The sequence below is a fragment of the Talpa occidentalis genome, unplaced genomic scaffold, assembly GCF_014898055.3.
Source record: "Talpa occidentalis isolate TD23 unplaced genomic scaffold, MPIMG_talOcc4v2.1 talOcc4.12, whole genome shotgun sequence".
Taxonomy (NCBI): Eukaryota; Metazoa; Chordata; class Mammalia; order Eulipotyphla; family Talpidae; genus Talpa; species Talpa occidentalis.
Genome location: NW_023601212.1, coordinates 70,450,741 through 70,475,823, shown reverse-complemented (window position 1 = coordinate 70,475,823; position 25,083 = coordinate 70,450,741). Strand labels below are relative to the sequence as shown.

Below are 25,083 nucleotides of genomic sequence, written 5' to 3'. Positions count from 1 at the left end.
CTGCCTGTTCTGTTCCCTACTGTGTCTCTGGTGAATCCTCTCACCACCCCCCCACACCTCTGGCCTGTACCCCAGTTCTTGTATGCATAAATAAATAAAATCTTTAAAAATTATTAAAAAAAAGAAAAAAAGACTTGAAGAGTGAGACTTGAACATACTAATTGGGGCTGAGCTCTCAAATGAGCCCAGCATCCTCAGGAGTCTCGTATCCGTCGATGGGGGGAGTGGGTAGATTGCTTTTCGCTAACGTCTGTACATCACTCACGTTTACAATCCCAGGGGTCTCTCTTCAGTCAAGAGAATATTTTTTGGCTATCATACTTTGACTCTTAACTCCTGCCCTTTGAAGCTGAGATTGAGTTAAAGCCTTTTGCTTTAAATGCTTAACCTTGCACATTTACCAGAATGAGCTCATCCCTTCATCTAAGCCAGTTTACCTAGGAGATTTACATCTTTTCCGAGCATTTGCAAACATATCAGAGCAGTTTCTAAACAGAGATATGTTGTGGTTTCCTCTGATCTTCCTAGCAGTATTTGCATATTAAAAGAAGAAGGTCATGACAAACAAAGAGATTTCAGAGGAATGTCAGTGTGAGGCCCCTGGGGGTATCCCCCCGCCCCCCAGATGTGCCTGAGGAGGGCTTCTCCTAAGCAGGCACACCCGGTGGCTGCCTCCTCCTGGTTGTGACCAATAGCACAGCGTCTCTGCCCACGCTGGCTTTGCAGGGTTTCCCACTCACCGCCATGCTAAGACACCACCAAGGGAAATCTGAACCCCACCAATAGAAGTTCAAGGGGAGCAGCTGGTCACACACATGGCCCACTCATAGGGGTGACATTCATCAGGGTGCCTCCTCATGAATCCTCCTCAAAACAAAAGCCACCTGTGTTTCAGTCACATAAATCTTTTCTGGGACCAGCTGGGGAGGGCGTGATGTGGAGTGCAAGCCTCCATGCGGCCAGAGGAGGCACACAAGCATTATTTGTGAAGAACGTCTGCCTTCTTTGAGAGAACAAAATTCACAATCCACAAAGCTGATGCTAGAACCGGGGTCTCCTGGTGGGGAGGCAACCGCACCTCCCAGACCTAAGAATCTCTGGGCCAATCCATAGGCCGGAGGGGTTTGGCCACTGTAAGGGGTATGCCCGGAATGGAGGTGTGGAGAGCCCTGACCAGCACCACAGTGCCTGCCTGGCCTCAGGAGGCTCTGTTGTTAGGGGGAAATGATGTCCTGAGCTAATCCCATACAGGCTTTGTGGACCCCACCCCCATTCCAGACTAAAGCCATCAAGACATTGGAAAGACAAATCCCATCACCACCAAAGGGAGGGTGGCTGGGACCTGAGGGTGGAGTTGGGCAGCCAGGTTGGATATAAAAACCAAACACGTGGGCCTTGGGGTGGCTCGCTATCGCTTGCCTCCTGGCTTCACCGCTCCTGGCTGGCGGCCAACTCTGAGAGCGCCATTTTGGGATTCCTGATGGGCGGATTGGGTAGGACTCATTTAAAACTTTGTCTCCCACTTTTCTCCCAGAGCTGTACATTTCCTCATTTCCCCTTCCCTTGTAAATAAACCTTTTATTAACCTTTCACGTGTGCCTGCAGTAGAGCATTGATAAGTCCTTTTAAACGCGTGGGTGAGGACCCACAGTCAGGCACCCCGTTTTGTATCGGTGATACCGGAATTGTCAGGCCTAGTCTCCCAGCCGGGATCGGATTTCAGGCTGCAGGGCAGCGCTGAGCCCCAGCTGCTAGACCCCCACGGGTTGGTTTCTCACGAAGCCGCAGCAGGAACTTCGCAGACGCTCAGGCAAGCAAGCAAGAAGAGGCAGGTTTGTTTAGAAGAAAATGTTTATTGAGGAGAAAAAGAGCAGAAATAAAGTGGGACTCCCAGGCCAGGGAACCAGGCCTGGGAGGGGCAAGGAAGCCAAAGTGGAGTCGTGTCTTAGGGAATATATACCTTTTTTCCCTCATTATTCTAAAGCTGCCCCAGTCTCTTTGTGATTGGTTAGTTCTCGGCTGTCTCACTTAATTTGCAACTGAGTGGGGGATCTTCACATTCCTTATCTAACAGCTTTCTCTTTCCCCATTTGTTGCATCTTTAAATTTATGGCCCAGTCTTCTGGATGGGCATCCCTGCATTGAAGTTAAACAGCTGCCCTTCTAATGTGACCATAAATTAAACCACTCTCCATTTCTCCAATCTCCGCCTCCCTTTACCACCTGAAGGAAACCAGGACCAGCGTTAACAACGTTGTCCTTGGTCCTGAGATGTTTGTTTTTCCTAGTGGAATGGGTTACTTTCCCTTGCTTGTCCTTATCTCTGAAGCCTCCCTAAATTTTTCAGAGGTCCCCTCCTGCACTATCCCTAAAACTGCCTAATAACCCTAGCTTGCCCTGTCTCATCCGGGTTGCTCTACAACACTGTGAGAGCCCGCCCCTCGGCCAGGCTGCTCCTCCAACCTGTAGCTCGTACGGGGGCAAGGCCATCTCATGGGCTTGGCCAGCTACGGGGCTTGGTGGCGCCTGCACCATGCCCCATGAGCGTTGATTTTTCCTTCCTTCCTTCTCCCTTAGTTTGAAAAACGAATGTAGCACATGGCGAAGAATTCACTTAACTGAAGGGAGGTCCAGCGCTGCTGTTGGACACAGGGAGGGCTATTGCTCCCCTCCAGAGGTCACGTCTGAGGAGAGTTTGGTTTGGACACCAGACTTGGACACCAGACGTCTCCTCAGTGTGACTTGTGATGAGGGCTGTGGGCCAGGCAGGGTCCTTTCTCCCTGCAGAGGGCTGGAGATTAAAGCTCTGCCCCATGGGCTGTGTGGCATCGCCCCCAATAGTATCTGGCCAGCAAGGCCCAGTGAGCCGCTTTGTGTGCGGCTGCATGGACTCCCAGAGCATGCCCCATGCTGGGAATTGCCAATTCTGGAACAACACTCTCTACCCCTCCTTCCCTAACTACAAATCCTGTGCTCTGGACCCCCACTTCTGCTCTCATTTCCTCTTCCTGCAAGCAGGGAGAGCCCCAAGGCCTGCCCCACTTCTGCATTTCCACAGCTGGGGAAAGACTTCCTGTTGTTGGTGTTGTTACTGTTAGGGGGAAAGCATGTCCTGAGCTAATCCCATACAGGCTTTGTGGACTCCACCCCCACTCCAGACTAAAGCCATCAAGACTCTGGGAAAGACAAATCCCATCACCACCAAGGGAGGGTGGCTGGGACCTGAGGGTGGAGTTGGGCAGCCAGGTTGGATATAAAAACCAAACACGTGGGCCTTGGGGTGGCTCGCCTTCGCTCGCCTCCCTGCTTCACGGCTCCCGGCTGGCGGCCAGCTCTCAGAGTGCCATTTGGGATTCCTGATCGGCGGATCGGGTAGGACTCATTTAAAACTTTGTCTCCCACTTTTCTCCCAGAGCTGTACATTTCCTCATTTCCCCTTCCCTTGTGAATAAACCTTTTATTAACCTTTCACGTGTGCCTGCAGTAGAGCATTGATAAGTCCTTTTAAGCGCGCGGGTGAGGACCCACAGTCAGGCACCCCATTTTGTATCGGGGTTGCTCTACAACATTACCAGCCTGTTCCAGGGAAGGGAATCTCTCAAATTGAGATGGGTCCACTCTCACAGTCCCATGGTCAACAGCCAACCCCCCTGCAGTGTTCTGAGGTCAGCAGCCCCGGGGAGAGAGATTTGACCAGGAAGCAGAGTGCTTGGCTCGTGAACGGTTCCCAGAGGTAAGTTCTTTGGGAATTTGATGGGGAAGAAAGAGGGTGTCTTCCCCACTGAGCTCCTTGTGTCTCTGATGATGGGAGAGCTGCAGCCTTTGAGTATTTAATGTAAGTGTGTGAGTGTGGGGTGGGATACAGGGTGTCATATAAGGAGAAAAGGACACAAACACTCGGAAGATCAGAAATGAGGTTTGCAAATTTCCTCTAACAAACAAGCCATCAGATGAAGGTAAATGAAGGTGGGTGGTGTGGACGCCTGCAGGAGGAGTCAAGGAGTCATCTTGTTACAGAGCAACCTCAATTATTAAACGTGTTGCTTGACTGTGGGTCCTCACCTGCGCGCTTGAAGGGGACTTACTAATGCTAAACTGCAGACATACACAAACAGTTGATCAAAGGTTTATTTACAAGGGAAGGGGAAATGAGGATATGTGCAACTCAGGGAGAAAAGAGGGAGATAAATTCTTAAGTGTGCCCTACCCATTCCACTGACCTGGAATCCCAATGGCACACTGAGAGCTGGCGAAGAGCCAAGAGCCATGAGGCCAAGAGAACACAACCCAAGGCCTATGTGTCTCGTTTTATACCACACCTGGCTGCTTAACCCCACCCTCAGGTCCCAGCAACCCTCCCTTTGGTGGTGATGGGATTTGTCATTCCCAAAGTCTTGAAGGCTTTGGTCTGGAGTGGGGGTGGAGTCCACAAAGCCTGTATGGAGTTTGCTCAGGACATCCTTTCCCCCTAACAATCTCACCGCGCTGTCCTATCTCAGTGCTGTGCTGTCCGGGGAGTGTCAGCCAGACCCAGGGGCCCCGGCAGCCCGGGTGAAGCACTCTATAGAGGTGGATGCCAGGGATTGTCACGGAGTTGTTGAAACACTCATCTCCTTCCCTAACACCATCCTCATGGCAGCCCTCTGGCTGTGTCTCCCCAAGATGACTGTGTCCTGGGGAGGTCTGGACAAGAGGGCTGCCACTGGCCTGTTGGATTCCAGTGCTCCCTTCCCCCTGTGTTCCTTTATCTTCCCTTCTTTTCCTCCATGTTCTTTCTTTCTTTCTTTCTTTCTTTCTTTCTTTCTTTCTTTCTTTCTTTCTTTCTTTCTTTCTTTCTTTCTTTCTTTCTTTCTTTCTTTCTGTCTGTCTGTCTTTCTTTCTGTCTTTCTTTCTTTCTTTCTTTCTTTCTTTCTTTCTTTCTTTCTTTCTTTCTTTCTTTCTTTCTTTCTTTCTTTCTTTCTTTCTTTCTTTCTTTCTTTCTTTCTTTCTTCTTCTTTCTTTCTTTCTTTCTTTCTTTCTTTCTTTCTTTCTTTCTTTCTTTCTTTCTTCATACAAGAGCTGGGATACAGGCCAGAGATGTGGGGATGAGAGGATGCACCAGAGACAGAGTGGGGAACAGAACAGGCAGAATGACCAGAATACACTGCTGAGGGGAGCAGCGGGCACATCAGGAGAGATCTGCTGCACCATGTGGGTGGCTCCCTGGCGGCCAGGGATCGAACTCATGGATCAAACTCATGCTGCAGAGGCTGCGGATTGCTTCATAGTGCTGTGCTTAATCCCTTGCACCACCCGGGAGGCCCTCTCCAAATACTTTGTTTGGCGTTTGTTAGTTAGTGTTGCTCATCTCCTCGCAAGTCCCATCCTAATTGTAACGAAACCTTTCCTGCTTTCCTGCTCACAGCTATCGCCCACGTCTACAGGTGGCCAGCACTTTGTTGGAGCCTCATAAATATTTTTTTGGGAGGAATGCTAACTTTATAAGTCAGTTCAGGGCCTCCCCGGTGGCGCAGCGGTTGAGCGCTGGGTTGCGAAGCTGCCTGCAGCCTCTGCGGCGCCGGTTCGATCCCCGGCTGCTCCCCGGCCACCAAAGGAGGGTCCCACATGGCGCGCAGACCTCTCCTGCCGCCCGCTGCTCCCCTCAGCAGTGTACTTCGGTCCTTCTGCCTGCTCTGCTCCCCGCTCTGGCTCTAGTGAATTCTCTCACCCTCCTGTGCTTCTGACTGTACCCAGTGCATGTATAAACGAAACAAACGAACAAACAAACAAATAAATAAATAAAACATGCCTCTATAAAAAAAAAAAAAGCGTTTCTCATTATAAGTCAGTTCACTTCAGCTCTGAATAAATGAGGTGGCGGCCTCAGTCTGATTAGCTCTGGGGCATTGATGAGCTGTTGTGCTCTGCACCCGAGCGAAATTTGCTAAGGAAGGTGTTTTCATGGGGCCCCGATCTGGTTGGAGGGCCACTGTTTGCCCAGCCCCCACCCCCTTCCTTCTAGCCTTCCCACCTCTCTCCCACCCACTGCACGGTGGACAGCTCTGACCATTGGAAAGTCTTGTCTTACCCCCATGCCCCGCACTGACTCCCTATAGCTTTGATCTATGTCATATTCTCACACAATGATGTAAAGTCTTTCCATAATATTAACAAATTTGATCAGCACTCTGGGCCAAACTGCTGCTTTTAAGAGGTCAAATTTTTCTTCCCTTGAATAGTTTTTCAAGTGGGAACATGGCTAGCTTGAAATAGAAAGACTGAACTTTTATGCATCCATTCCAAATATCAGTTGAGTGTTCTGAGTGTCCAGCCTAGGGACATACGGAGATGACCCAAAGGTGGAGTCTGCTTCTGGGATAAAGATGCCTCTCAGGTCATGTGCTCACACCATGGGGACCATAAGGAAAGTGGAGGCAGAGGACACAGAGAGCCAGCCCGCAGAGCTGATGGAAGTGTCTTCAGTGTTTGGGGCATGGGATTGCATCCGGGGGTCCAAAACACAGAGGGTGCAAGCCTGGGATGGCTTCACTTAGGAATTGGGGTTTGAGCTGTTTTGGGTGGACAGGAAGAATGAGTCAGTGGACACGCTATACTTGAGAAGCCAGGGAGGAGCTTCTTGGGGATGGAGGAAGTAGAGCTGCTAGCCGGGATGGGACAGAAACCATTTCCTTTCCTTGGAACTCTGGTGCCTCACTTTCACTATCTCAGGCAGCCTCCTGAGTGCTCCTCATCCTCACAGGCCCGAGGTGACCAGGCCACACCTGCTGCACTACACGGGCTGCTACCATGGGGGCCCTTCGGTGGCTGCTCCTCCTCTGGCTGCTCCAGCACGGTGAGTGGGCCTAGCTCCAGGTGGCAGTGTCTAGCCCTGTCCCCCCACCTTGCCTGCATTCTGCTGGTCTTGGACCACAACGCCCTCACTGTGGGGCTGTGAGCTTTAGCTCCTCTGGAGGAGACAAGACAAAGAGTGAAGCTTCAGTGGCCTCCCCTGGTGGCACAGGCCAGGCGGCTGAACGCAGCACTGTGAAGCTGTCCAAAGCCTCTACAGTGCGGGTTTGATCCTGGCCGGCCGGCAAGAATCCCACATGGCGCGGCAGACCTCTCCTGTCTCCAATCCTCTCACCCTCCTGCATATCTGGCCTGTACCCCAGTTCTTGTATGCATGAATAAATAAATATATATATATAAAAAAGTGAAGCTTCAGAGCAGAATCCAAAAATGCACAGACCTGGCATGTGGGAAGGGAGCAGCCCCAACAGCAAGAGCAGGGGGTGTTTGGATGGCAGGAGTGTGATGGATGCCCATCCCCTGGAGGTGCTCTAGTCAGACACACTGGAGCCAGAAGGCAGGAATGAGCGTGGGGGCCAGAGATGCTGCACCAGTTGGGATAGAGACTGGTCCCTGCCAGGCTCAGCAGCCCAGAGACACCAACTGAGCTGTTTCCATTTTTTCTTCCTTTAACTGCAGCCAAAGGGGACTCTGGAGATGATGTGGATCCCATTGATGTAGTTGGGGTTCTTCAGGAATCCATCCTCCTGCCCTTGGAAATACCATCCAATGAAGAGGTTGAGAGCATCATCTGGTCCTCCTCCACGGAGCTTGCCAAGATAGTGCCCCGGACCGAGGCACATCCAAGCACCTTCACTTTGTATGACCTGCGCTACCAGGACCGCGTGGATCACCTGGACCCCAGCTATTCCCTGCGTATCAGCAACCTGAGCATGGAGGACGCAGGGCCTTACCAAGCACAGGTCAACCTAAGGACATCCCAGCTCGTCATCCTACAGCGCTATGAACTCCACGTCTACTGTGAGTTTGGTCTGGGACCCAATCATGCCTCTTTTTTGGCTCTCCTAAGCTTCCCATGCAAAGGATTTGGGTCTTAGAACTCAGGTTATGGTTTGGGGACCTAGACAGGAAGGAGGGCAGGTCCACTGTCCCCCACTCTGGTCTGAGCTGCAGCCACAGAAATGACTCAGAGCAGCAGGACCTGGGAGAGGCTGTTTTGAGGAGGTACCCAGCCAGAGAGGGGGGTGGTGTGCATACCTCCAGGGGCCTTCCTCTCCCAGTGATATTCTGCATCCTGGGGGTGGATGCCACCTGCATTTCTCTGTGCAATTTGAAGGCACATGCCTCCTATCTGAACCCAAATTTCTTCTTTTTCTTAATAAGTATTTTTAATTCATTTTTTAAAAGATTTATTTATGCATACAAGAGCTGGGGTACAGCCAGAGGTGGGGGGGGTGAGAGGATTCACCACAGACAGAGTGGGGAACAGAACAGGCAGATTGACCGAAATACACTGCTGAGGGAAGCAGCGGGCGAGTCAGGGGAGGTCTGCTGCGCCATGTGGGTAGATTCCTTGCGGGGGATTGAACTCGTGCTGCAGAGGCTGCAGACAGCTTCATAGGCTGCGTCTTAACCCCTTGCGCCCCCAGGGAGGGCCCCCAAATTTCTTCTTAATATTTGTCTCATTGACTGATGCCCTACCTGGAATCTGCAGATTCCAGGATGAATGGATGAAACTAAATACCCTGGGAAGGGTGCTCATGTTGTTGTTGGATCAAGGAGACAGAATAGGTCTGGAAGGAAGTGGGGGCAAGGGTGAGAGAAAGAAGGTCTTTACAAAGGAGAACTTGAAGATGCCAAAGGCGCCCCTGTTCACATAGCAGCTGTCAGGAGCCAGAGGTTCTGTGGTGACTGGGTTTTATTGGTTTTATTTGTTTAGGTGAAGGGGCTCAGGAGGTGGCAATGATACCCCAGGTTGAGGAGCTAGGAGAGCAGACCCCACACATGATTACATAGAGGGCCTTTGTTCACTAGGGCGCCTGTCAGAGCCCCGGATCACTGTGAACATGGAGATCTTGGGGGACATCTCCTGCAATGTGTCCCTGACATGCTCTGTGGAGAAGGCAGGCCATGATGTGACCTACAGCTGGGTGTCCCTGGAGGACGGCACCAACACCACCCACGAAGGCTCTGTCCTCAACATGTTCTGGAGGCCTGGGGACAAAGCCGTTTCCTACACCTGCAAGGCCAACAACACTGTCAGCAGCATCAGCTCTCGTCCCATTTCTGGCAGACTCCTCTGTGCAGGTACAGCCCCTGAGCCGCCACTTCCCCCAGCGCTTCCCTGGAGAGCACAGGGAGTCCAAAACTTGCTCTTCTGCAGAGACTAGATCCCTGGATTGCCCCCCTTTTCCTTGTGCTCCCCACTTCCAAAGATCTGTTCTTCTCTTGCTCAGCTGCACTTGCTCCCTCAGTTCCTAAGCCTCTGTGAGTAGAATACGCATTTCCAGACACTTGCGAAGGAACTGCAGCTGACTATGAACTTGAGACTGCTGTGTGTATGGAATTCGGGGTAGGAGTCTGCCCGTGTGGACTTTGCCCCTCCCTATGGCAAGCTCCTCTCCTGCCTTCTTCTGTCCCAGATCCAGGCTGTCCTTCCCAGAAGGCTGGAGGGCCCTTCTGCATCCTGGCCAAAGGGCTGCTCCTCCTGGTGCTGTTGGCGATGCTGGCCGCGGGGCTCTGGCTCAGCCGGAGCTGGGTGAGACGTGAGATGCCGGAGGGGAAGAAACTCAGGAGAAATAGAATGAGGCTGAGAAAGAAGGACAAGCTGGGCCCTAGCCTGCCCTGATGCCCCTGGGGCCCCTTCCTGTCCTCTCATGGGGCGAATGATGTGTGGCCAAGGGACACAGAGTGAGGGAAGACTGTCAATAAAGTCGAGTGAAGAACCTGTGCCTCAGAGGAACTGCCTTAGGTCCTTCCCTGGGCAGCTCTGGCAAATCCCGAGCCTTGAGCCCCTCTCCTGCCTTCTTCTGTCCCAGATCCCGGCTCTTCTTCCCAGAAGACCGGAGAACCCTTCTTTACTGGGGTCTCTGTTCCCTCAGGAGCCCACACTACCCAGCCTACCCTCGGGGAAAGGCAGTCTAAAGGCTTGTTCACAACGAGGTGTTGGCATGTTGTTATTCCCCATCAACACACATTTCATTTACACTTTAACTAAGTGCCTCTGAGCCACTGACGTGAGCTCCTAAGGGAGGTTGCAGGTGCGGAGGCTCCTCTGCCATCATTCCTACTCCTCTGAAGGCGGGGTGATATAACCCCCCGGCCCCCATGCACCTGCTCTGTCAGGAGGCTGTCCTGCATAGGGAGACTCACCCTGAGTGCCCCGCACAGTCCCTCTGGGTCTGAGCAACCCTGTGACCTTTCCTCCCTGTGCCCGATGGCCAGGACCCCGGTGCCTCTCCAGGGGGTGACCTCTGTGATGCTAGCGTGTCCCATCTGTCTCTATGGCCTCCGTGTCTCAGACTTCTCTGCACTCTTATCCTGGATAAATGCTTTCCCCCTTCATCACCCCCTTACCCCGCCATTGCAAATGCCCTTGATCTGAAGTTCTTGTTCTTTCCCAAGCTCCATGATCAGCCAAATTCCTCCCCCAGACTTGGCATGCCCCTGCTAAAGCCACCCTCATTCTCCCTGTCAGGTATTACTGCAGGCGCTCTGGCGTGTTGTGTGTGCATGTGTGTGTTCCTGTGTGGGTCTGTGTGCATGCATGTGAGTGTGTATGTTTGTGGGTGTGCATGTGTGTGTGTGCTGGGGAGTCACCTAAAGGACTGGACAGTGAATGAACTGGGGGAGATGGGATAGGCAAGGTGGGGACAGCACTGGGCTGGGCCAGCTCTGCTCTGCTACTCGCCTCTGGCTTGGGACACTTTGTTCAGCAAGTGTCCGCTGAGCCACAGCACCTTCCCGCGGGGATACACACTTTGAGGGGGAGGCAGGCATGGGGACCGCTGGTTGGAGCTGTTTGAGAGGCCTGACCCAGGGGCCCCTTGGCACCACAGAGGCGGGGGTTTCAGAAGTGTGTGGGAGACTAGGAGGAAGATAACTCCTTCCCCTTTCTGAGTAGAGAAAGTGGATCTCCAAAAGGCCTTCCAAGAAAAAGAATATGAAAACTGTGCCAGGCAGAGGGAGGTCTTGGGGAATCTATGGTGATGGAGGACACTGCTTTTGGGTAAACATGATCCCCAGGGGAAGGGATCTTAGCAGCCCCCTTGACTGGAGGCCAAGAGTCAGGGCCTTTGCTCTGGAAAGGAGCAGGGCCAGGAGGTAAGTGTGGCTTCTGTGTAGGTTTTGTGCTGGAGATGGAGCCCTAAGAGATCTCCGAAGGCTGGTCTGGTAACATTTTCTCTACTCCTGAGGGCCTGAGCCCTAGTCTCACAGGAGGCAGTCCCAGTCCTGAGGCTGACTGTCCTGCCACCTGGCCCTGAGGCTGACTGTCCCATAGCCTCCTGGCCCCAGTCCCTCACTCCTCTGACTCCTTCAAAAGGGTCTGCAGTCCCTAATCTAAAGATGGACTGGAAATGACCAGCTGGGATCCATCTTGCACACAAGGCCAGTTGTTTATCATGCAGAGTCAGATACCCAGAAAGTAAACAAGAATGAATGCCTTCTAAGGCAGGCACAGGGGTCTCCCTGGAATTGGTCCAAGTCCCTTCTTCTCACAGCCAGTCTCTGGCTGGAGAAATACTGAGGCCCTCAAGTAGCCCAGGGCACCCAAAAGAAGGCTGAGCCCCCCAAGACAGTGGCTAATCACCACCTGATGTTTGTAGCCCCTTCTGTCTGAGATGGGGGTGGGTGGGTGGGTACTGTCTAAGCCCCTGAGCCAGCACTGAGGAGGCTGCAGACACTGTCTGCCCTTGGGTGCTCTTTGTGGCTGGTAAAGATATGATTAGAGGGGACAGGACAGGGCATGATGGAGGAGGCAGGGAGGGCCAGCTGGAGCCAAGAGGTAAACAGGAGCCCTGGCCTTGATTAGCAGTGAGTCCAGGCGAGGAAGATGCAGCCATTCAGAAGACAATCCCAGTACCTGGCTTGGAGGAAGAGCTCAGGGAACTCTGCAGCCCACTTGCAGGGTGATAAAACAGTGCTAAAGAGGAAGCTGGAAAGGATGGCAGGCCCCCTGACAGATAAGCACCGGGTTGGAGTCAGGGTTCAGCGATGCACAGAACAAGCTCCAGGCCCTCCATGGAGCTCAGCGCCTCAGTGGGATAGAAAACAGCCAGGTGACAATCTTCTAGAAACCATACTCTTTTCTGATCAGATGGGGCCGTGCTGCCCTGGATGTGCTCAGCAGTGTCCTTCACTGACAACCTTTCTGATCTCCTGGTAACAAGCTGAAAATGTGGGTGGTAGTATCTTAGTTGTTTGAATAAACTTTCCCAGAGGGTAATGATTATGGATCACGACAACCCAGAGGAAAATCTTTAGTTTGGAGCCTTAGGAACTATTTTTATCCAATTTCACTTTTGGCATGGATAGGAAACAACTTGTAGGCCTACGTTCCTTTTTTTTTTTTTTTTTACAAAAAGTGGAGCTACATCTGAGTCCAAATGACAATAATAAATGCCACAAAATAAGCTTCTAGAAAGAACGACCCTATCATAAACTTTTAAAAATTGAAAACTATTTTAAATCCCAAATTTATAAAAACTTATTCTACTGTGCAAATGAGATGAGTTTATCGTCAGGAAAGCCCTGGAGACAGCAGAAATGAAAGCCTAGGCAGGAGGTGGGAGGTAGAGCCCGTTTGAGCATGGGGGAGGGAGGTCTTTCCAGCATGTTGCTGAGGAGACAGGAGGTAAAGAATGCTTTGCACCTTGACATCTTTCCTGGGCACGCTGCCTGACCTGCTTCATGAAGTGCCAGGTCCACTGAGGTGCTTTCCCTCATCAACAATAAGTCAGTGTATTACTAGGGGAGGCGATACTGAAAGCTGCCTCTCTGGGAGAATTTGCAGAAGGGATGGTGGGTGAGACCATACCTGTCCTCACCCCCTCTACCCTGTTCATCTAAGGCTGGGTAAAATGCACCTGCTGCTTCCACTGGGAAGAACTTTCCACCAGTGTGGATCACTATAGATGGAGCAGGCAGGCATGGTGAGCTTCCCGTCAGGATGTGGTCCCTGGGGCTGTGGGAGCACTGGAGGGAGGCTGGGGCAGGGTACCTGTGAGCAGCAGGTAGACCCATTTTGTACCTGCTACCCTGGCTATCATCCCAGGATTCAGGGCCCGGTGCTCTAGTTTGAGTCAGGAATCAGACTGGGTGACACCAGTGTGCACCTGGACAGGAACACTGTCAGCTTTGAGCCTGGCAGGAAGGCTTGGGGAGGCAGCATCCCTAGGGCTGGGTGGGGCGAGGAAATGGAAAGCTCTGAGGGCAGGTCTACACAGTACCAAGGGAGTAAGTCTCACAGGGGAGTTGGATGAAGTCTGAGTTGGATCTGACTCCAGGTCAGGGATGGGAAGTCTCAGGCCAGGTCCTTGTGCTCCGGGACCCCCATTTTGCGGCGTGTACCTAATTCCCAGGGTTTCCGTGTGGGCTACATAAGGGTCAAAAAGCACTTGTCCAGGGTCTGGCGCCTCAGGGATCCCGCAAATGCTCATCTATTCATGTCTCCTCTGTGGATGTCCATGTCCCGCCGCCTCTCACTCCTCTCGGGGCCTGTTCTTCAAGGTGTTGCGCCGGGAGCTCACCGCGCGCAGCCTTCCCCCAGTGCACTGTGGGCGGTGCCTGCACAGGATGGGGCGCCCGCCACGCAGACAGGTATTTCCAGTCGGGCCAGAGAACCGGGGGGAGGGGATCCGGCCGAGATCGGAGCAGCCTGGGGCGGTGGATCCCCCGGGAGGAGGCGCTCCCGCCCCGGCTCGGGTTTCCACCGTCGGTCCCTAAGCGGGTTAGGGGCGGGATAGGTGGGGGGCAGGTCCACTGGGGACGACGCCCGGGAGCAGCCCAAGTGCCCCTGGGCCGGGGGTTCGGTCCCAACCTGGGCGGGAGGTGCGGCTCGGGGGACCAGAGCTCCACCCTGCGACCCGAGCGCACATGCACCGCCCCGCGCTCCGAAACTACAACTCCCAAGCGGCTCGGGGTCGCGCCCGCCCGCGGTCCCCCGGCCGCGGGAGGGGATTGGCCGTCTCCAGGCGACTGGGCGCGGGGCGCAGGGCGGGAGGCGGGCCCGCCCCCCATTGTGTGGCCTGAGCGCTGCTGGCGGAGGTGAGGGCGGGGGCGCATCGGGATGGAACGGGGTGAGGGGGCAGTGCGGAGTTCTGGGGGACAGCAAAAAGCGCGGCGTCGTGGGTGGGAGTGGAGTTCTTCGCGGGGTAGGACCTGGAGAGTGAAATGGAATTCTTGGTGGGCTGGGGGTTCCGGGAGAACTGAAGGGGTGCGGGAGGGCTGGCGGTGGGCTTGGGGAGGGATTCTTGGTAGGTTCCAAAAGCAAGGAGGAGTAGTAGGGGTCCGGAGAAAATAAGGGAGAAGGGCACTGGGGCGGGTGTCAGAGTGCATTGTGGAAGGGGTGGGTGTCAGAGTGCATTGTGTGCTGAGGCAGGAGACGAGGGGGAATGGCTGGGGGGAGAGGGCAGTGGAGGGGGGCATTGAGGAGAAGGCAGGGAGTTCCTTGAGGCATAAAAAACCTGGTGCAGCTGGAGATCAGGTGCGGAAAAATGGGAATGGGGGGCTGTGAGAAGTCGGGGTAACTGGAATAGGGATACCGAATTGTGGGGGAGGCACAACAAGGTGAGGACTTACTAGAAGCAAAGGAGTTGCATGATCTTAGGAAAGGCAGAGGAATTTGGGGATACCTGCTTGCTAAGGCTATGGGAAAGCCAAGCCAGGAGGGACCTTGGCTTCCTTCCTCTCCAGGCAGAAAGAGATTTGTCGGGGAGGTGCTGGGGAGCTGGCTCCGGGAGTGGGAAGCAGAGGGATGTTTGCTGGAGAGTTGTAGGGAGTTAGACACAGGGTGCTGTCAGGTAGAGGAGAGATTGGGCCAGGGAAAAAGGATGTTTTCTTACGGGTCACCACCCTTGAGGCCAGGAGTGGGGTGAAGGCTGCAGAGCAGAGCCTGCTGGGATTTACCCGGCCCAAGGCAGCTCTCCTGTGCCCTAACTCACTGCCACTGCCCTGGAGCTCTGGGACAGTCAGGAATGCCTACCCTCCGTGCTCTGGGACTGGCTTTGTACATGCTAGGGACTAGTCTCCGAACCTGCCCCTGGGGCTGGAGAAGGATGAACCTGGCAGACCCTACCCTCCCTTTACCCCAGCCCCATCCCAGTTGGAGGGAGCTAGGGGAGGAACTGGGGTTGCTGCTGCACTTGGGTTGTGGTGTCTGGGGAGGAGAGCTGTCTGGCAGCAGCATGAGAGGTGGAGCCAGCTGCAGGCTCAGGACCTGCCCAGACCTGGAAGAAGCTGCCTGGCCCCCTACCAGCAGGTAGGGGTGGCCTCCCCCATCCCCAGCCCCCAGTGCCTAGCTCACTCACTGCAGTAAGCTGTGTTGGGAGCTGAGGGGAAGAAGACCAGCTTTCAGGTTCAGAGCTTGGGGAACTGGGGCAAGGAATTGATGGGGAGTGGGGCTTGGGGGGTACTTCCTGGGGGTTCTAATCCAGGCTTGCCTTGGATGGACTCTGTGCTCCTGGGGAAGGCTCTCTGGATCCCCCAAGTCCTTGTCACAGAGGGGGAGGTGATGGCACTGGCCTTGTTAATAGCATTGGGACTGAGGAAAGAGGAGAGTGAGGAGGCCAGACTGTGGGCTCTTACTTTCTGAGAGTTCTTTTTCTGAGTGTATAAGAGCCCCTGTGTCCTCCTGCCTGGTTTCTGAGAACCTTAGTAACCCAGGTATCCCCAGAAGTCTTTGGCTTTTCCTGAGATCTTTCCCCTTCTGCTTCCACGGTGACCTCACCTCTCTGGCTCCCCTACCCCAACATGCCCTCATTCTCCTGTTCCTCCAGCCTCCTCTTCAGTCTCTGATCTGAGTGGCTTCACCCCTTGTTCCCCCTCTTTCTCTTCCTTTGCCCTCCTCTCTCTCTGAGTGTGGGTTTCGTCTGTTTTCCAACACTGGCCAACTGGACATGGCCTTGCATTTTGTGTTTAGACCCGGTCTAGGGGAGAGGCTCCATCTGTGGTCACCGGCCAAGCCTTAACTGTCCTGAAGAGAGAACTGAATCTGCTACTGGCCAGAAGGACTGACCGGGCCTGCTGGGCTGTTTGCATCGCGGGCCCCTCCGCCTGGGCCCTGCACGGGAGGGGCCGGCGGGCAGGCGGCTGGGCTATGGTTTGGTGCCTCAGTCTGGCCGTTCTCAGCCTGCTCATCGGCCAGGGGGCTGACGGTGAGGACACCTGGGCGCAGAAGCCCCCTTATCCTGGGGTAGGGTGGAAGGTGGGGGGACATTGCCCCGGTTCCCTGTGAGCAGATGAGGGTGGGGGGCAGGATTGCTCACTTCACAAATTCCCAGGGAGCCCTCAGAAAATATGCCCTCCTGCCACCCACCCCGCAGGTCGAGGGAAGCCTGAGGTGGTCTCCGTGGTGGGCCGGGCTGGGGAGAGTGCGGTGCTGGGCTGCGAACTGCCTCCTGCTGGCCGGCCCCCCCTTCACGTCATCGAGTGGCTGCGCTTTGGGTTTCTGCTCCCCATCTTCATCCAGTTCGGCCTCTACTCTCCCCGAATCGACCCTGATTACGTGGGTAAGACTTATCCTCAGTGGGAGGAAGGGAGGCATCTCCACAAAGTCAGCTGGAGTTGGGGAGGGGGGTTGAGGCCTCTTCTTGACCACTGGTGTGCCTGCAAGCGGGGCTTTGCTCCCAGCACTGTTAATTACAGAAGGATTCCTGCATTTACACGCACACACGTGCACAGGCACACACGTACACTTGCACACAGCATGTTATAGCTGTGTGTTTAGAGCGCCACATGTTCTGTTCCAAAGGAAACCCCTCAACCTTGTTCCAAGTGCCCATCCCCATTCTCTAATTGCTCCTCCTAGATCTCATTGTGAAGCGCCCCCCCCAACACACCGTCTTGATCACCCCTTGCCTCTCCCTTAGCCCTCTTCTAGTCACTGGCTCTATCTGCTCACCCTCCCACCCCCACTATCTTCAATGCTAGTTTGGGGGTTTTCAGGGAGTGAGCTGATGGGCTGCAGTGTGGTTGGATCTGTGTGCTTCTCCTGTGGGGGTGCAGCCTGATTCTGAGCACAGGGGAACCTGTGCACGCAGCGGGGCTGGGGAGACTAGATGCCTTAGAAATCAGTAGATAATGGGTTGGGCTGTGTTGCTGCCCCAGGTGGCTCCTGTGCAGACTTAAAATAGTGCATGGGCCTCTCTGGGGCCGCTCCTGCACCCCAGCTGCTCCCTGGAAAGGCTCAGCTTCCACCTAATTCAGATGGAGCCATGATCCTAGTGGTTTAATGCAGGGTGCCGAGGACCACGTGGGAGGACCCAAAGATGATCCCGGCTGCCTGCTCTTCCAAGGAGAAACCCCTGGGAAAGGCCATCTGGGAGGCCTTGAAGGGGGGAGGGGCCCCACCTTTTAGTTTGAATCTGGGAGAAGCCTGAGGATTGGCTGAGCCCTCTCTCGGGGCAAGCTGAGCAGACGGTGGAGGAGGCTGGGGCAGAGGCTGGGGCAGGTGCCGCAGAAGGGAAGGTTTATTTTCAAACTGGGGGCAGTTGCTGGCAGACAGCCTGGTGGGAGCATTTGTGTCTACACAAGCCCATGAGAACAGATGAAAGGGGCCCCATCTAGGACCAGTGCAGAGAAGCTGCTGCTGTGCCTGCCAGCCCCCTCCCTGCCTCTGCCTGCTGGGCCTGGGAGGGGCTGGGCTGGGCTGAGCTGGCAGACTAGCTGTGGTTGACTGGGGAGGCAGGGGGAGGAGCAGGGAGAAGGGGTTCCAGAGACTTCAGGAAGATTTGAGCTTCCCCTTCCCTCCTGTTTGGGTCCAGCAGGCAGAGAAAGCCAGAGGAACTCTAGTTCTTTTCCCCCTGTGGGGCTTCTCTGTATGCTGTTCCTTTGAGCTGCCAGGGCTGTGAGTAGTAAGCTCCAGGTCTTGTTCTCCCTTCCCCCAGTCCCCAGCTGCTGGTCAGGTCAGAGATGGGTGGTAGGCTCAGGGCCTGGAGGGGGCGCTGCGGCCAGTAACTACCTTGATTCTGCTGGAGTGCAGAAGGGGTGACTTTTTTTTTTAAAGATTTATTTATTTATTTATTTATTTATTTATTTATTTATTTATTTATACAAGCACTGGGTACAGTCAGAAGTGTGGGAGGGTGAGAGAATTCACCAGAGCCAGAGTGGGGAGCAGAGCAGGCAGAAGGACCGAAGTACACTGCTGAGGGGAGCAGCGGGCAGCAGGAGATGTCTGCGGGCCTTGTGGGACCCTCCTCCAGTGGCCGGGAGCAGCCAGGGATCGAACCGGCACCGCAGAGGCTTAGGGCAGCCTCGCAACCCAGCACTCAACCACTGCGCCACGGGGAGGCCCAGAAGGAGTGACCTTTTTGCGGGGATTCCACCGCAGTTGCTAAGCAAGGGAGGTGGTTGCTAAGACAATGCTGTCTTGTCATAGGCCCTGCAAGTGCAAGGAGTAGAGGGGGCTCTGGGAGCCTGGAAGGTGGGAAGGATGGAGCACGAGAGAGCTTAGAGTTTCGGGAACCTCACTCAAGGGAAAGTGTCCAGTCTTTGAAGTCTTTGCAGAGTCTGGAAGCATCTAGCAGAGAACACTGGCTCTATAGACTGGTACCGAAGTGGTGACCAGCAGTGTGAGACCAGGTAGGACCAGTCGGCTACTGTCCACCAGGCCCCAGCACAGCATTGGGAGGCTGGCCAGATGTCTGGAGGAGGCGGTTCACCTTATCCTGCTCTACTTCCCTTGGATGGATTGCAGACCGATTCTTCCAGACCTTCCAGGCCTTGGGACAGCTGTTGGTCTATGGCTTTCATGCTGTGTCTCATTCTTGGGAGCTTCAAGATACCCCACACAAAAGAAGGGACATGAGCTTTCTCTTGTCGTGAGCTGTTTGACAAAAATGAGTTCTTTCAGTCTCCATTTTAGAACACTGCTGCTCCCTCCAGTCATCTCTTCTATGCCTTTTATCCTTTAAGCCCTTGTGTAGTCATGCTTCTGTCCTTCTGTCCTCTCTTGCTCAGTCTCCTGGAACGACTGGGCACAGGGAGCACCACTGAGTGTGAGTCCTGCTGTCAGAGGGCTTGAGAGGACAGATGCTGTCTCCTGCTTCCTTGCCCTGCGTGTGGGAGATCTAGCGCCCTTTGGGCTCTGACCCTGCAGTGGAGGGTGACCCCAGGAGGCTCAGCGCCACCTGCCCAGAGCCATCTTCCCGTTGTGTGACATAAGTCCCACCGTCCAGATGTTTGAGGAAAGTTGGGGACAGAGTGTATTTACTGGATGTCTAGCCAGCAACCATTTGGAACTGTTGCCCATGAGCTACCCGCACCTCCCATGAGAGACACCAAAAGTGCCCAGTGCTGAGTGCCCAAGTCCTTCCTCTATGTGGAATCTTGAGAGGATAGAATACAGCAAAATGCCTAGTGTCTCATGGCCCATATTTGGGGTCAGTCTCCCTTCCCTTGCCTGCCTTCCCTGCAAACTTGAAGATCTGCAGTGAGGAACTGCTATGGGGGGGACAAAGAAGTTGGGGCCTAAGTCTGCAGGGCCCCAGGCCAGCAGATCAGTGTAATTAGTTGGTGGCGGGTGTGATAACATTAAATATTTACCTGTAAGACCCATGCTTATCTCTTAGGTGGGGATTTAATATCTCTTAGGTGGGGATTTAAGCACCATGCTCATTAGCTGGTCCACCCATCTGAGAGAACCCAACCCCTGGATTGCATTTTTTTTTTTTAAACTCAAAAAAGTTTTCATTTTCAATTTAGCTTTCTGACTGTATGCTTGTGCCTGCAATGCTTTCACAGCTTTCTGCTCCTCAATAAGAAAAGCAGACTTGATGCTGACATATCTGGCACATGTGGAGCCCCTGTAGACTGTGCTGACATGTTTTCTTAGAAGATAAAGCCTGTGGTCAGTCCTCCAGAGGCCTCCCCCTGGCTGTTCTCTTCCCCACTCCCATCAGGGAAACCGCAGGCTGAAGCACACTTTGGAACAATGGCCCTAGGTAGAGGGGAAGCAGACCGGACAGCGTGGGAGGTGCAGGTGTTACAGGGCAGCCCCATATAAAACGGGTTGCCTGACTGGGTCCTCACCCACACGCTTCAAAGGGACTTAATACTCCGCTGCAGGCACACACAAAAGGTTAATAAAAGATTTATTTACAAGGGAAGGGGGAAATGAGGAATTGTACAACTCAGGGACAGCTCAGAACTTCTGGCATTAGGAAGGGCAGCTTCCAGGTTGGGATGGGCACTGCTCTGGGGGGCTTGTCATCTGTCCCTGCTGGAGGCCAAGGAGGAAGGGCAGCCCATAAATGAGTAGGGCAGAGAGAGTGCCTCCTCTCACCTATAGCCCAGGTAAGCGATGCTGCGGGAACAAGCCAGGGGGCCATCACAGGGAAAGAACAGATATTTGGGGGGTAGGATTTAAAAGATTTACTAAATGGGTGGGTGTAGGGTGCTGGGGAGAGGAATCATTACAAGTGGGTAGTTTGGTGCCTGGTGGGGCTATTCACTGGCATGCAGTGGGGTGTGGGGAGTATTATCAGGGGAAGGGTGGGGTTAGGCAGGACCTGTGAGGCTTTGATTTCAAATCTCAAACTCACTTGCTCAACACTTATTTGGTGCCCAGCACCATGCCACCTTCCTTCCCCCTGGTATGCCCCCTCCACCTACCCAGACTTTCTTTACTCCTTTCAGAAGAGGAAACAGGTGGGGAGGGGTTAAGCCACTTGCTCAAGGGGTACACAGCAGAGCTGCACTCCCAGCCTCTCTGGCTGCCGAGTGCATGTCTTTTCTACTATGCTGCCCCGCAGGGACCCATGAAGCTTTTTGTGTGCTAGCGCCACACAGGGGAGGGTGTTGAGGGGCGTGGAGGTGCCCTCAGACTAAGCAGGGTGGTGTGATGTGGACTGAGGGTGGTTCTTGGTGTGTGTCCGTGTGCCCTGTGGCCTTGTGGACTCTGGGCAATCAGCCCTCTTGATGCCTGGGGCATGAGGGTCAGGGCGAGGAGGCTGCTGACCTTGCTGTACTGACTGGCTGGACTCTTGCCACCCTAAGACGCTTAGGCCTTTGATAATAGCTTTGCAGTATTAGGGGCATTGGTAGGCGGCCTGAGTCCCTGCTTAGGCCCCAACCTGCTGAGGTTTGCAGGAACAGAGTCCCCTGGCAGGAGGCGCTTTCTGGATGCTGGGGAGAACTGTGAGGCCGAGTCCATGGAGCAAGTCTCTCGCATGTCTGCCCACAGTACTGGAGCTGGGATGGCCGAGCTCTGTGTGCTAAATGTACCCATGACGGGCTCAAGTCTGGCCACCCAGTGCCCATCTGGTTTTCTCTCTGCTACACTGGGGCGCAGCTGCTGAATGGCAGGAGGGATCTCAGGGGCTGATTCAGGGATTAGCTCTAGTGACCCCCCCTTCTGTGCCTCTCTGCAGCTCTCCCTCAGGGGACCTAGAAGGACAGTCTGTTCTTGGCCTCTGAGAGTGACGGTGTGCATAGGGTGTTGAGCTCCCAAGGGGTCTCTCCAGCACCACTGATTCAAGGCTCCTCCCCAGGGCGAGTCCGGCTGCAGAAGGGGCCTCCCTCCAGATTGAGGGGCTCCGGGCAGAAGACCAGGGCTGGTATGAGTGCCGGGTGCTCTTCCTGGACCAGCAGCACCCTGAGGACGAGAACATCAACGGCTCTTGGGTGCACCTCACAGTCAACTGTATGAAGCTGAGCCCCCGGGGTGGGTGGGGGAAGAATGAGGGGCCCCTGGCTTGGTGGGAGGAGACTAGCTCCCATGACCCTCCCTTGCTGATAGCACCTCACCTACCCCTTTCGCTCCCCTACCTCGCCTGTAAGTTCTTCATATTGAATCCTGTCAGTAGCCAAACTCTGTATTGGGACTTCCCCTTCCTCTCTCCTCTCTCTCCCGTGCCCCTGGAGGGTGGTGGGAGGGGGAAGGATGGGACTTGTGCCCTAGAACAGCTCACATACGTAGCATTTCAGTTTTTTCAATGCCATTTAATCCTTTGCCTCCTGATTCTCTGTCAGCTTTTGGAAGCCAGAAGGTCACAGTTTTTCCTGTTTCACAGACGAAGTGTCTGGGTCACAGATTAGGGACAGAGCTGAGTATAGAAGAGGGCTCCCAGCCTTCCAAACGATGTTCTTCCAAGGGCACCCTGCTTTCCCACTTGGTGCCACCCTGTAGGCCACATAGGGGCGGGGTGTCTGACATGGCCTCCATTTGCTTGGGTGCACAGTCCTGAGCTGGCTTGGACCCTGGGGTCCCGCTCTTTGCCTGAGAGCTCCTTTGTTGGCCTCATTGCCTCTCCCCCACAGCGCCCCCGAGGTTCCTGGAGACACCCCCCCAGGTGCTGGAGGTGCGGGAGCTAGAGCCACTGACGCTGCGCTGTGTAGCCCGTGGCAGCCCGCAGCCTCAGGTGACTTGGAAGCTCCGAGGACAGGACCTGGGCCAGGTCCAAGGTCAGGTGCAGGTGAGACCTGGGATTGGGAGTGGGGGGCTTAGGAGCTGCTGTGTAGGGCACCCCTGAAGTGGGCTGATGCTGCCCTCTGTCAGCCATCATTGGGAGTGCAGGATCTGATCCATCAGAGGCAAAAGGAGTGGGGGCCTCCCTCACCACCACCCCCTTCCTTTACCCGCTCCTGCCCTCCCTCACCGAACCCTACTCACCAGTCCCTGCCTTCTCTCATCTACCCCTACCTGCCCCGTCCTTCCTCACTTTTCCCCCTCACCTGCCCCATCACCTGCCTTCCCTCCCTCATCCACCCTCTCCTCACTCACCCCTGCCCTCCTAACCCATTCTTCCCCTCCTCACCCCCTCCCTCTCGCTCCTCCTCCCTCTCCCCTCTCCTAGGTGCAGAACGGGACGCTGTGGATCCGACAGGTGGAGCGAGGCAGCTCCGGTGTCTACACCTGCCAGGCCTCCAGCACTGAGGGCAGCGCCACCCATGCCACCCAGCTGCTGGTGCTAGGTGCTGTCTGGGGTGGCAGGAAGGCGATTCTGTTAGAAGGCTGAGATGTGGGGTGTACCTTGAGGTGGGGAGGAGATGGGCATGGAGAGAGAGAGAGATGCGCTACCAACATGCGCTGCGGCCTAACACCAGCATCTTCACTTTGGAGAATCTGCAGGACAAATAGGCAGATAGTGCCCTGCAGTGTCACCCTTGGAAAGGGCTGGGTGCTGGTGTTCAACCCTGTATGTGGAATCCCTTTGAGCCTCAGTCACTTCATCTATATGACAAGGCCCATGCTGACCTCCCAGGACTGTTCAAGAACTAAATCAGGTTGCACCAAGCACTGTGATGGGTCATAGAAGGTCCTGGCAAGACCTTCCCTTTGGGAGAAAAGCTGGGAGTGGAAGGCCCAGATCTACCTTCATGGGGCCTCTCATCCCCATGGGAAGGAGGACTGGGCAGTGTTGCTCACCTGGTGCTGTGGGGAAGGCAGGTTGGGTGCAGTCCCTGGTGCCAGGGGCAGCCTGAATGTGAGTCTTGCCTCCATGCCAACCTTGTGTGAGTTGCCTCACTGTCATCTTCACTTCTTCATCTCTCGAGTGCCCACCACAGCAGGCACTGTGGGGATGCTGGGAGGTGCAGTCAGGTGCTGAGCAGAAAGCAGTGTGCCCCAGAGCCTGCTGCATCTGGGGTTCAGATAGTAGGGGCAGGTGGACATGAATGAGCCTAATCTGGGTGCACCAAGCTGCCCAGTGACCTGAGACCTCGGAGGTCTGGCAAGGGAAAGATGGCTGACCAGGCATGGAGGGCTGGGTCACCGTCCATAGACTGAGCTTCTCATGGCAGGAGAGGGAGCTGTTGCGGGTTCTTGGGCCATAGGGGCATTTCTGTATGGATGGGGAGCCTGGAGTCAGGAATTGCCGCTGAGTCTTGGTAAGGTTTGGGCACCTGGATTAGGGTAGAGGCAATTTAAGATGTGACAGATGAAGGATACAAAGGGTAAATCAGCAAAGTCAAAACATTCATTTGTCCCAACAATTTCTCAGGAGGATAAACTGAGTGAATGGGTTGTCACTGGTGGATTAGGGAGAACTGGGGAAGAAGAGCTTGTTTAGGGGAGAAGAGGAAATTTTATTATGTACAAGGGGTTCAGCAAGGCTTTGTAGCAACCAGCCCAGCATTCCAGAGGGCAGATGGGAAGACTAGGGCTGAGCCTCCTTCCTTTTGTGCTCCCCCACAGGGCCCCCGGTCATCGTGGTGCCCCCCAGGAACAGCACGGTCAATGCCTCCCAGGATGCTTCCTTGGCCTGCCGGGCTGAGGCCTACCCCGCCAATCTTACCTACACCTGGTTCCAAGACAGCATCAATGTCTTCCACATTAGGTGGGGCCCGGGGGAGTAGAGGTGGGGTCTGGGTGCTGTCTTTGAAGGGCCTCTTGACTGAGCAGAGCCTGAGCCCTTCCACATGTCCCATTGCAGCCGCCTGCAGGCCGAGTGCGGATCCTAGTGGATGGCAGCCTGCGGCTACAGGCAGCACAGCCCGATGATGCTGGCCGCTACACCTGTGTGCCCAGCAATGGCCTCCTGCACCCACCCTCGGCGTCCGCCTACCTCACTGTGCTCTGTAAGCCCAACCCTATGCCCTCCTAGCATGCTCTAGTCCCCAGGGCCAGCCCCTGCTTCTCGCCCACCGTCTGCCTCTGCTTCCCCCAGACCCAGCCCAGGTAACAGCAATGCCTCCCGAGACACCCCTGCCCATAGGCATGCGGGGAGTGATCCAGTGCCCAGCTCGTGCCAACCCCCCGCTACTCTTTGTCAGCTGGACTAAGGATGGGCAGGCCCTGCGACTAGACAAGGTACAGATTTGGGAGCAGGCGGAGGAAGGGCTTCACTTGGTGTCATTCTAGTCAGTTTAATTCAACTGGGTGACTGGGGAGCCTACTACACCTCTTACCCGTGCTGTGTGGGGTTGCTCAGGGAGCAGGGGCAGCCTAGGGGATAAGACGGCCAGGGATGCAGCAAGCACTTAGGGAAGGGGGGCAGGCGCAGGCAGGAACCAGGGCCCAGAGGCGGGGAAGACTGCATGGCATTTGTGATCCACGCCCAGCTTGCTGGGAGCCCCAGGCCCCTGGGACGTGATTGGTGTCAGAAAGCTGGAAAGACAGGTCGGGGCTCACAG

The 25,083-nt window shown here is 54.8% G+C and overlaps 1 protein-coding gene and 1 long non-coding RNA gene across 3 annotated transcripts; both read left to right on the top strand.

The window, feature by feature from the left end:
- Positions 1–6,786: 6,786 nt before the first annotated feature.
- On the top strand, positions 6,787–9,962 carry LOC119241410 (SLAM family member 9-like). Its single transcript, XM_037506694.2, is given in 5 exon segments — positions 6,787–6,836; positions 7,468–7,501; positions 7,503–7,809; positions 8,824–9,096; positions 9,432–9,962. Coding segments are annotated over 5 exon segments (870 nt in total). The 3' UTR covers positions 9,638–9,962.
- A 4,050-nt stretch (positions 9,963–14,012) lies between these two features.
- Positions 14,013–24,834, top strand: LOC119241411 (uncharacterized). 2 transcript variants are annotated; one of them, XR_005124307.1, is made up of 9 exons: positions 14,013–14,055; positions 15,929–16,163; positions 16,332–16,517; positions 21,501–21,652; positions 22,270–22,424; positions 22,806–22,923; positions 24,146–24,287; positions 24,384–24,528; positions 24,618–24,834. It is a non-coding gene; the product is annotated as an uncharacterized LOC119241411 (long non-coding RNA). The 2 variants fall into 2 exon arrangements; XR_005124308.2 differs by lacking the exon at positions 14,013–14,055 and adding an exon at positions 14,451–15,268.
- The last annotated feature ends 249 nt before the right edge of the window (positions 24,835–25,083 follow it).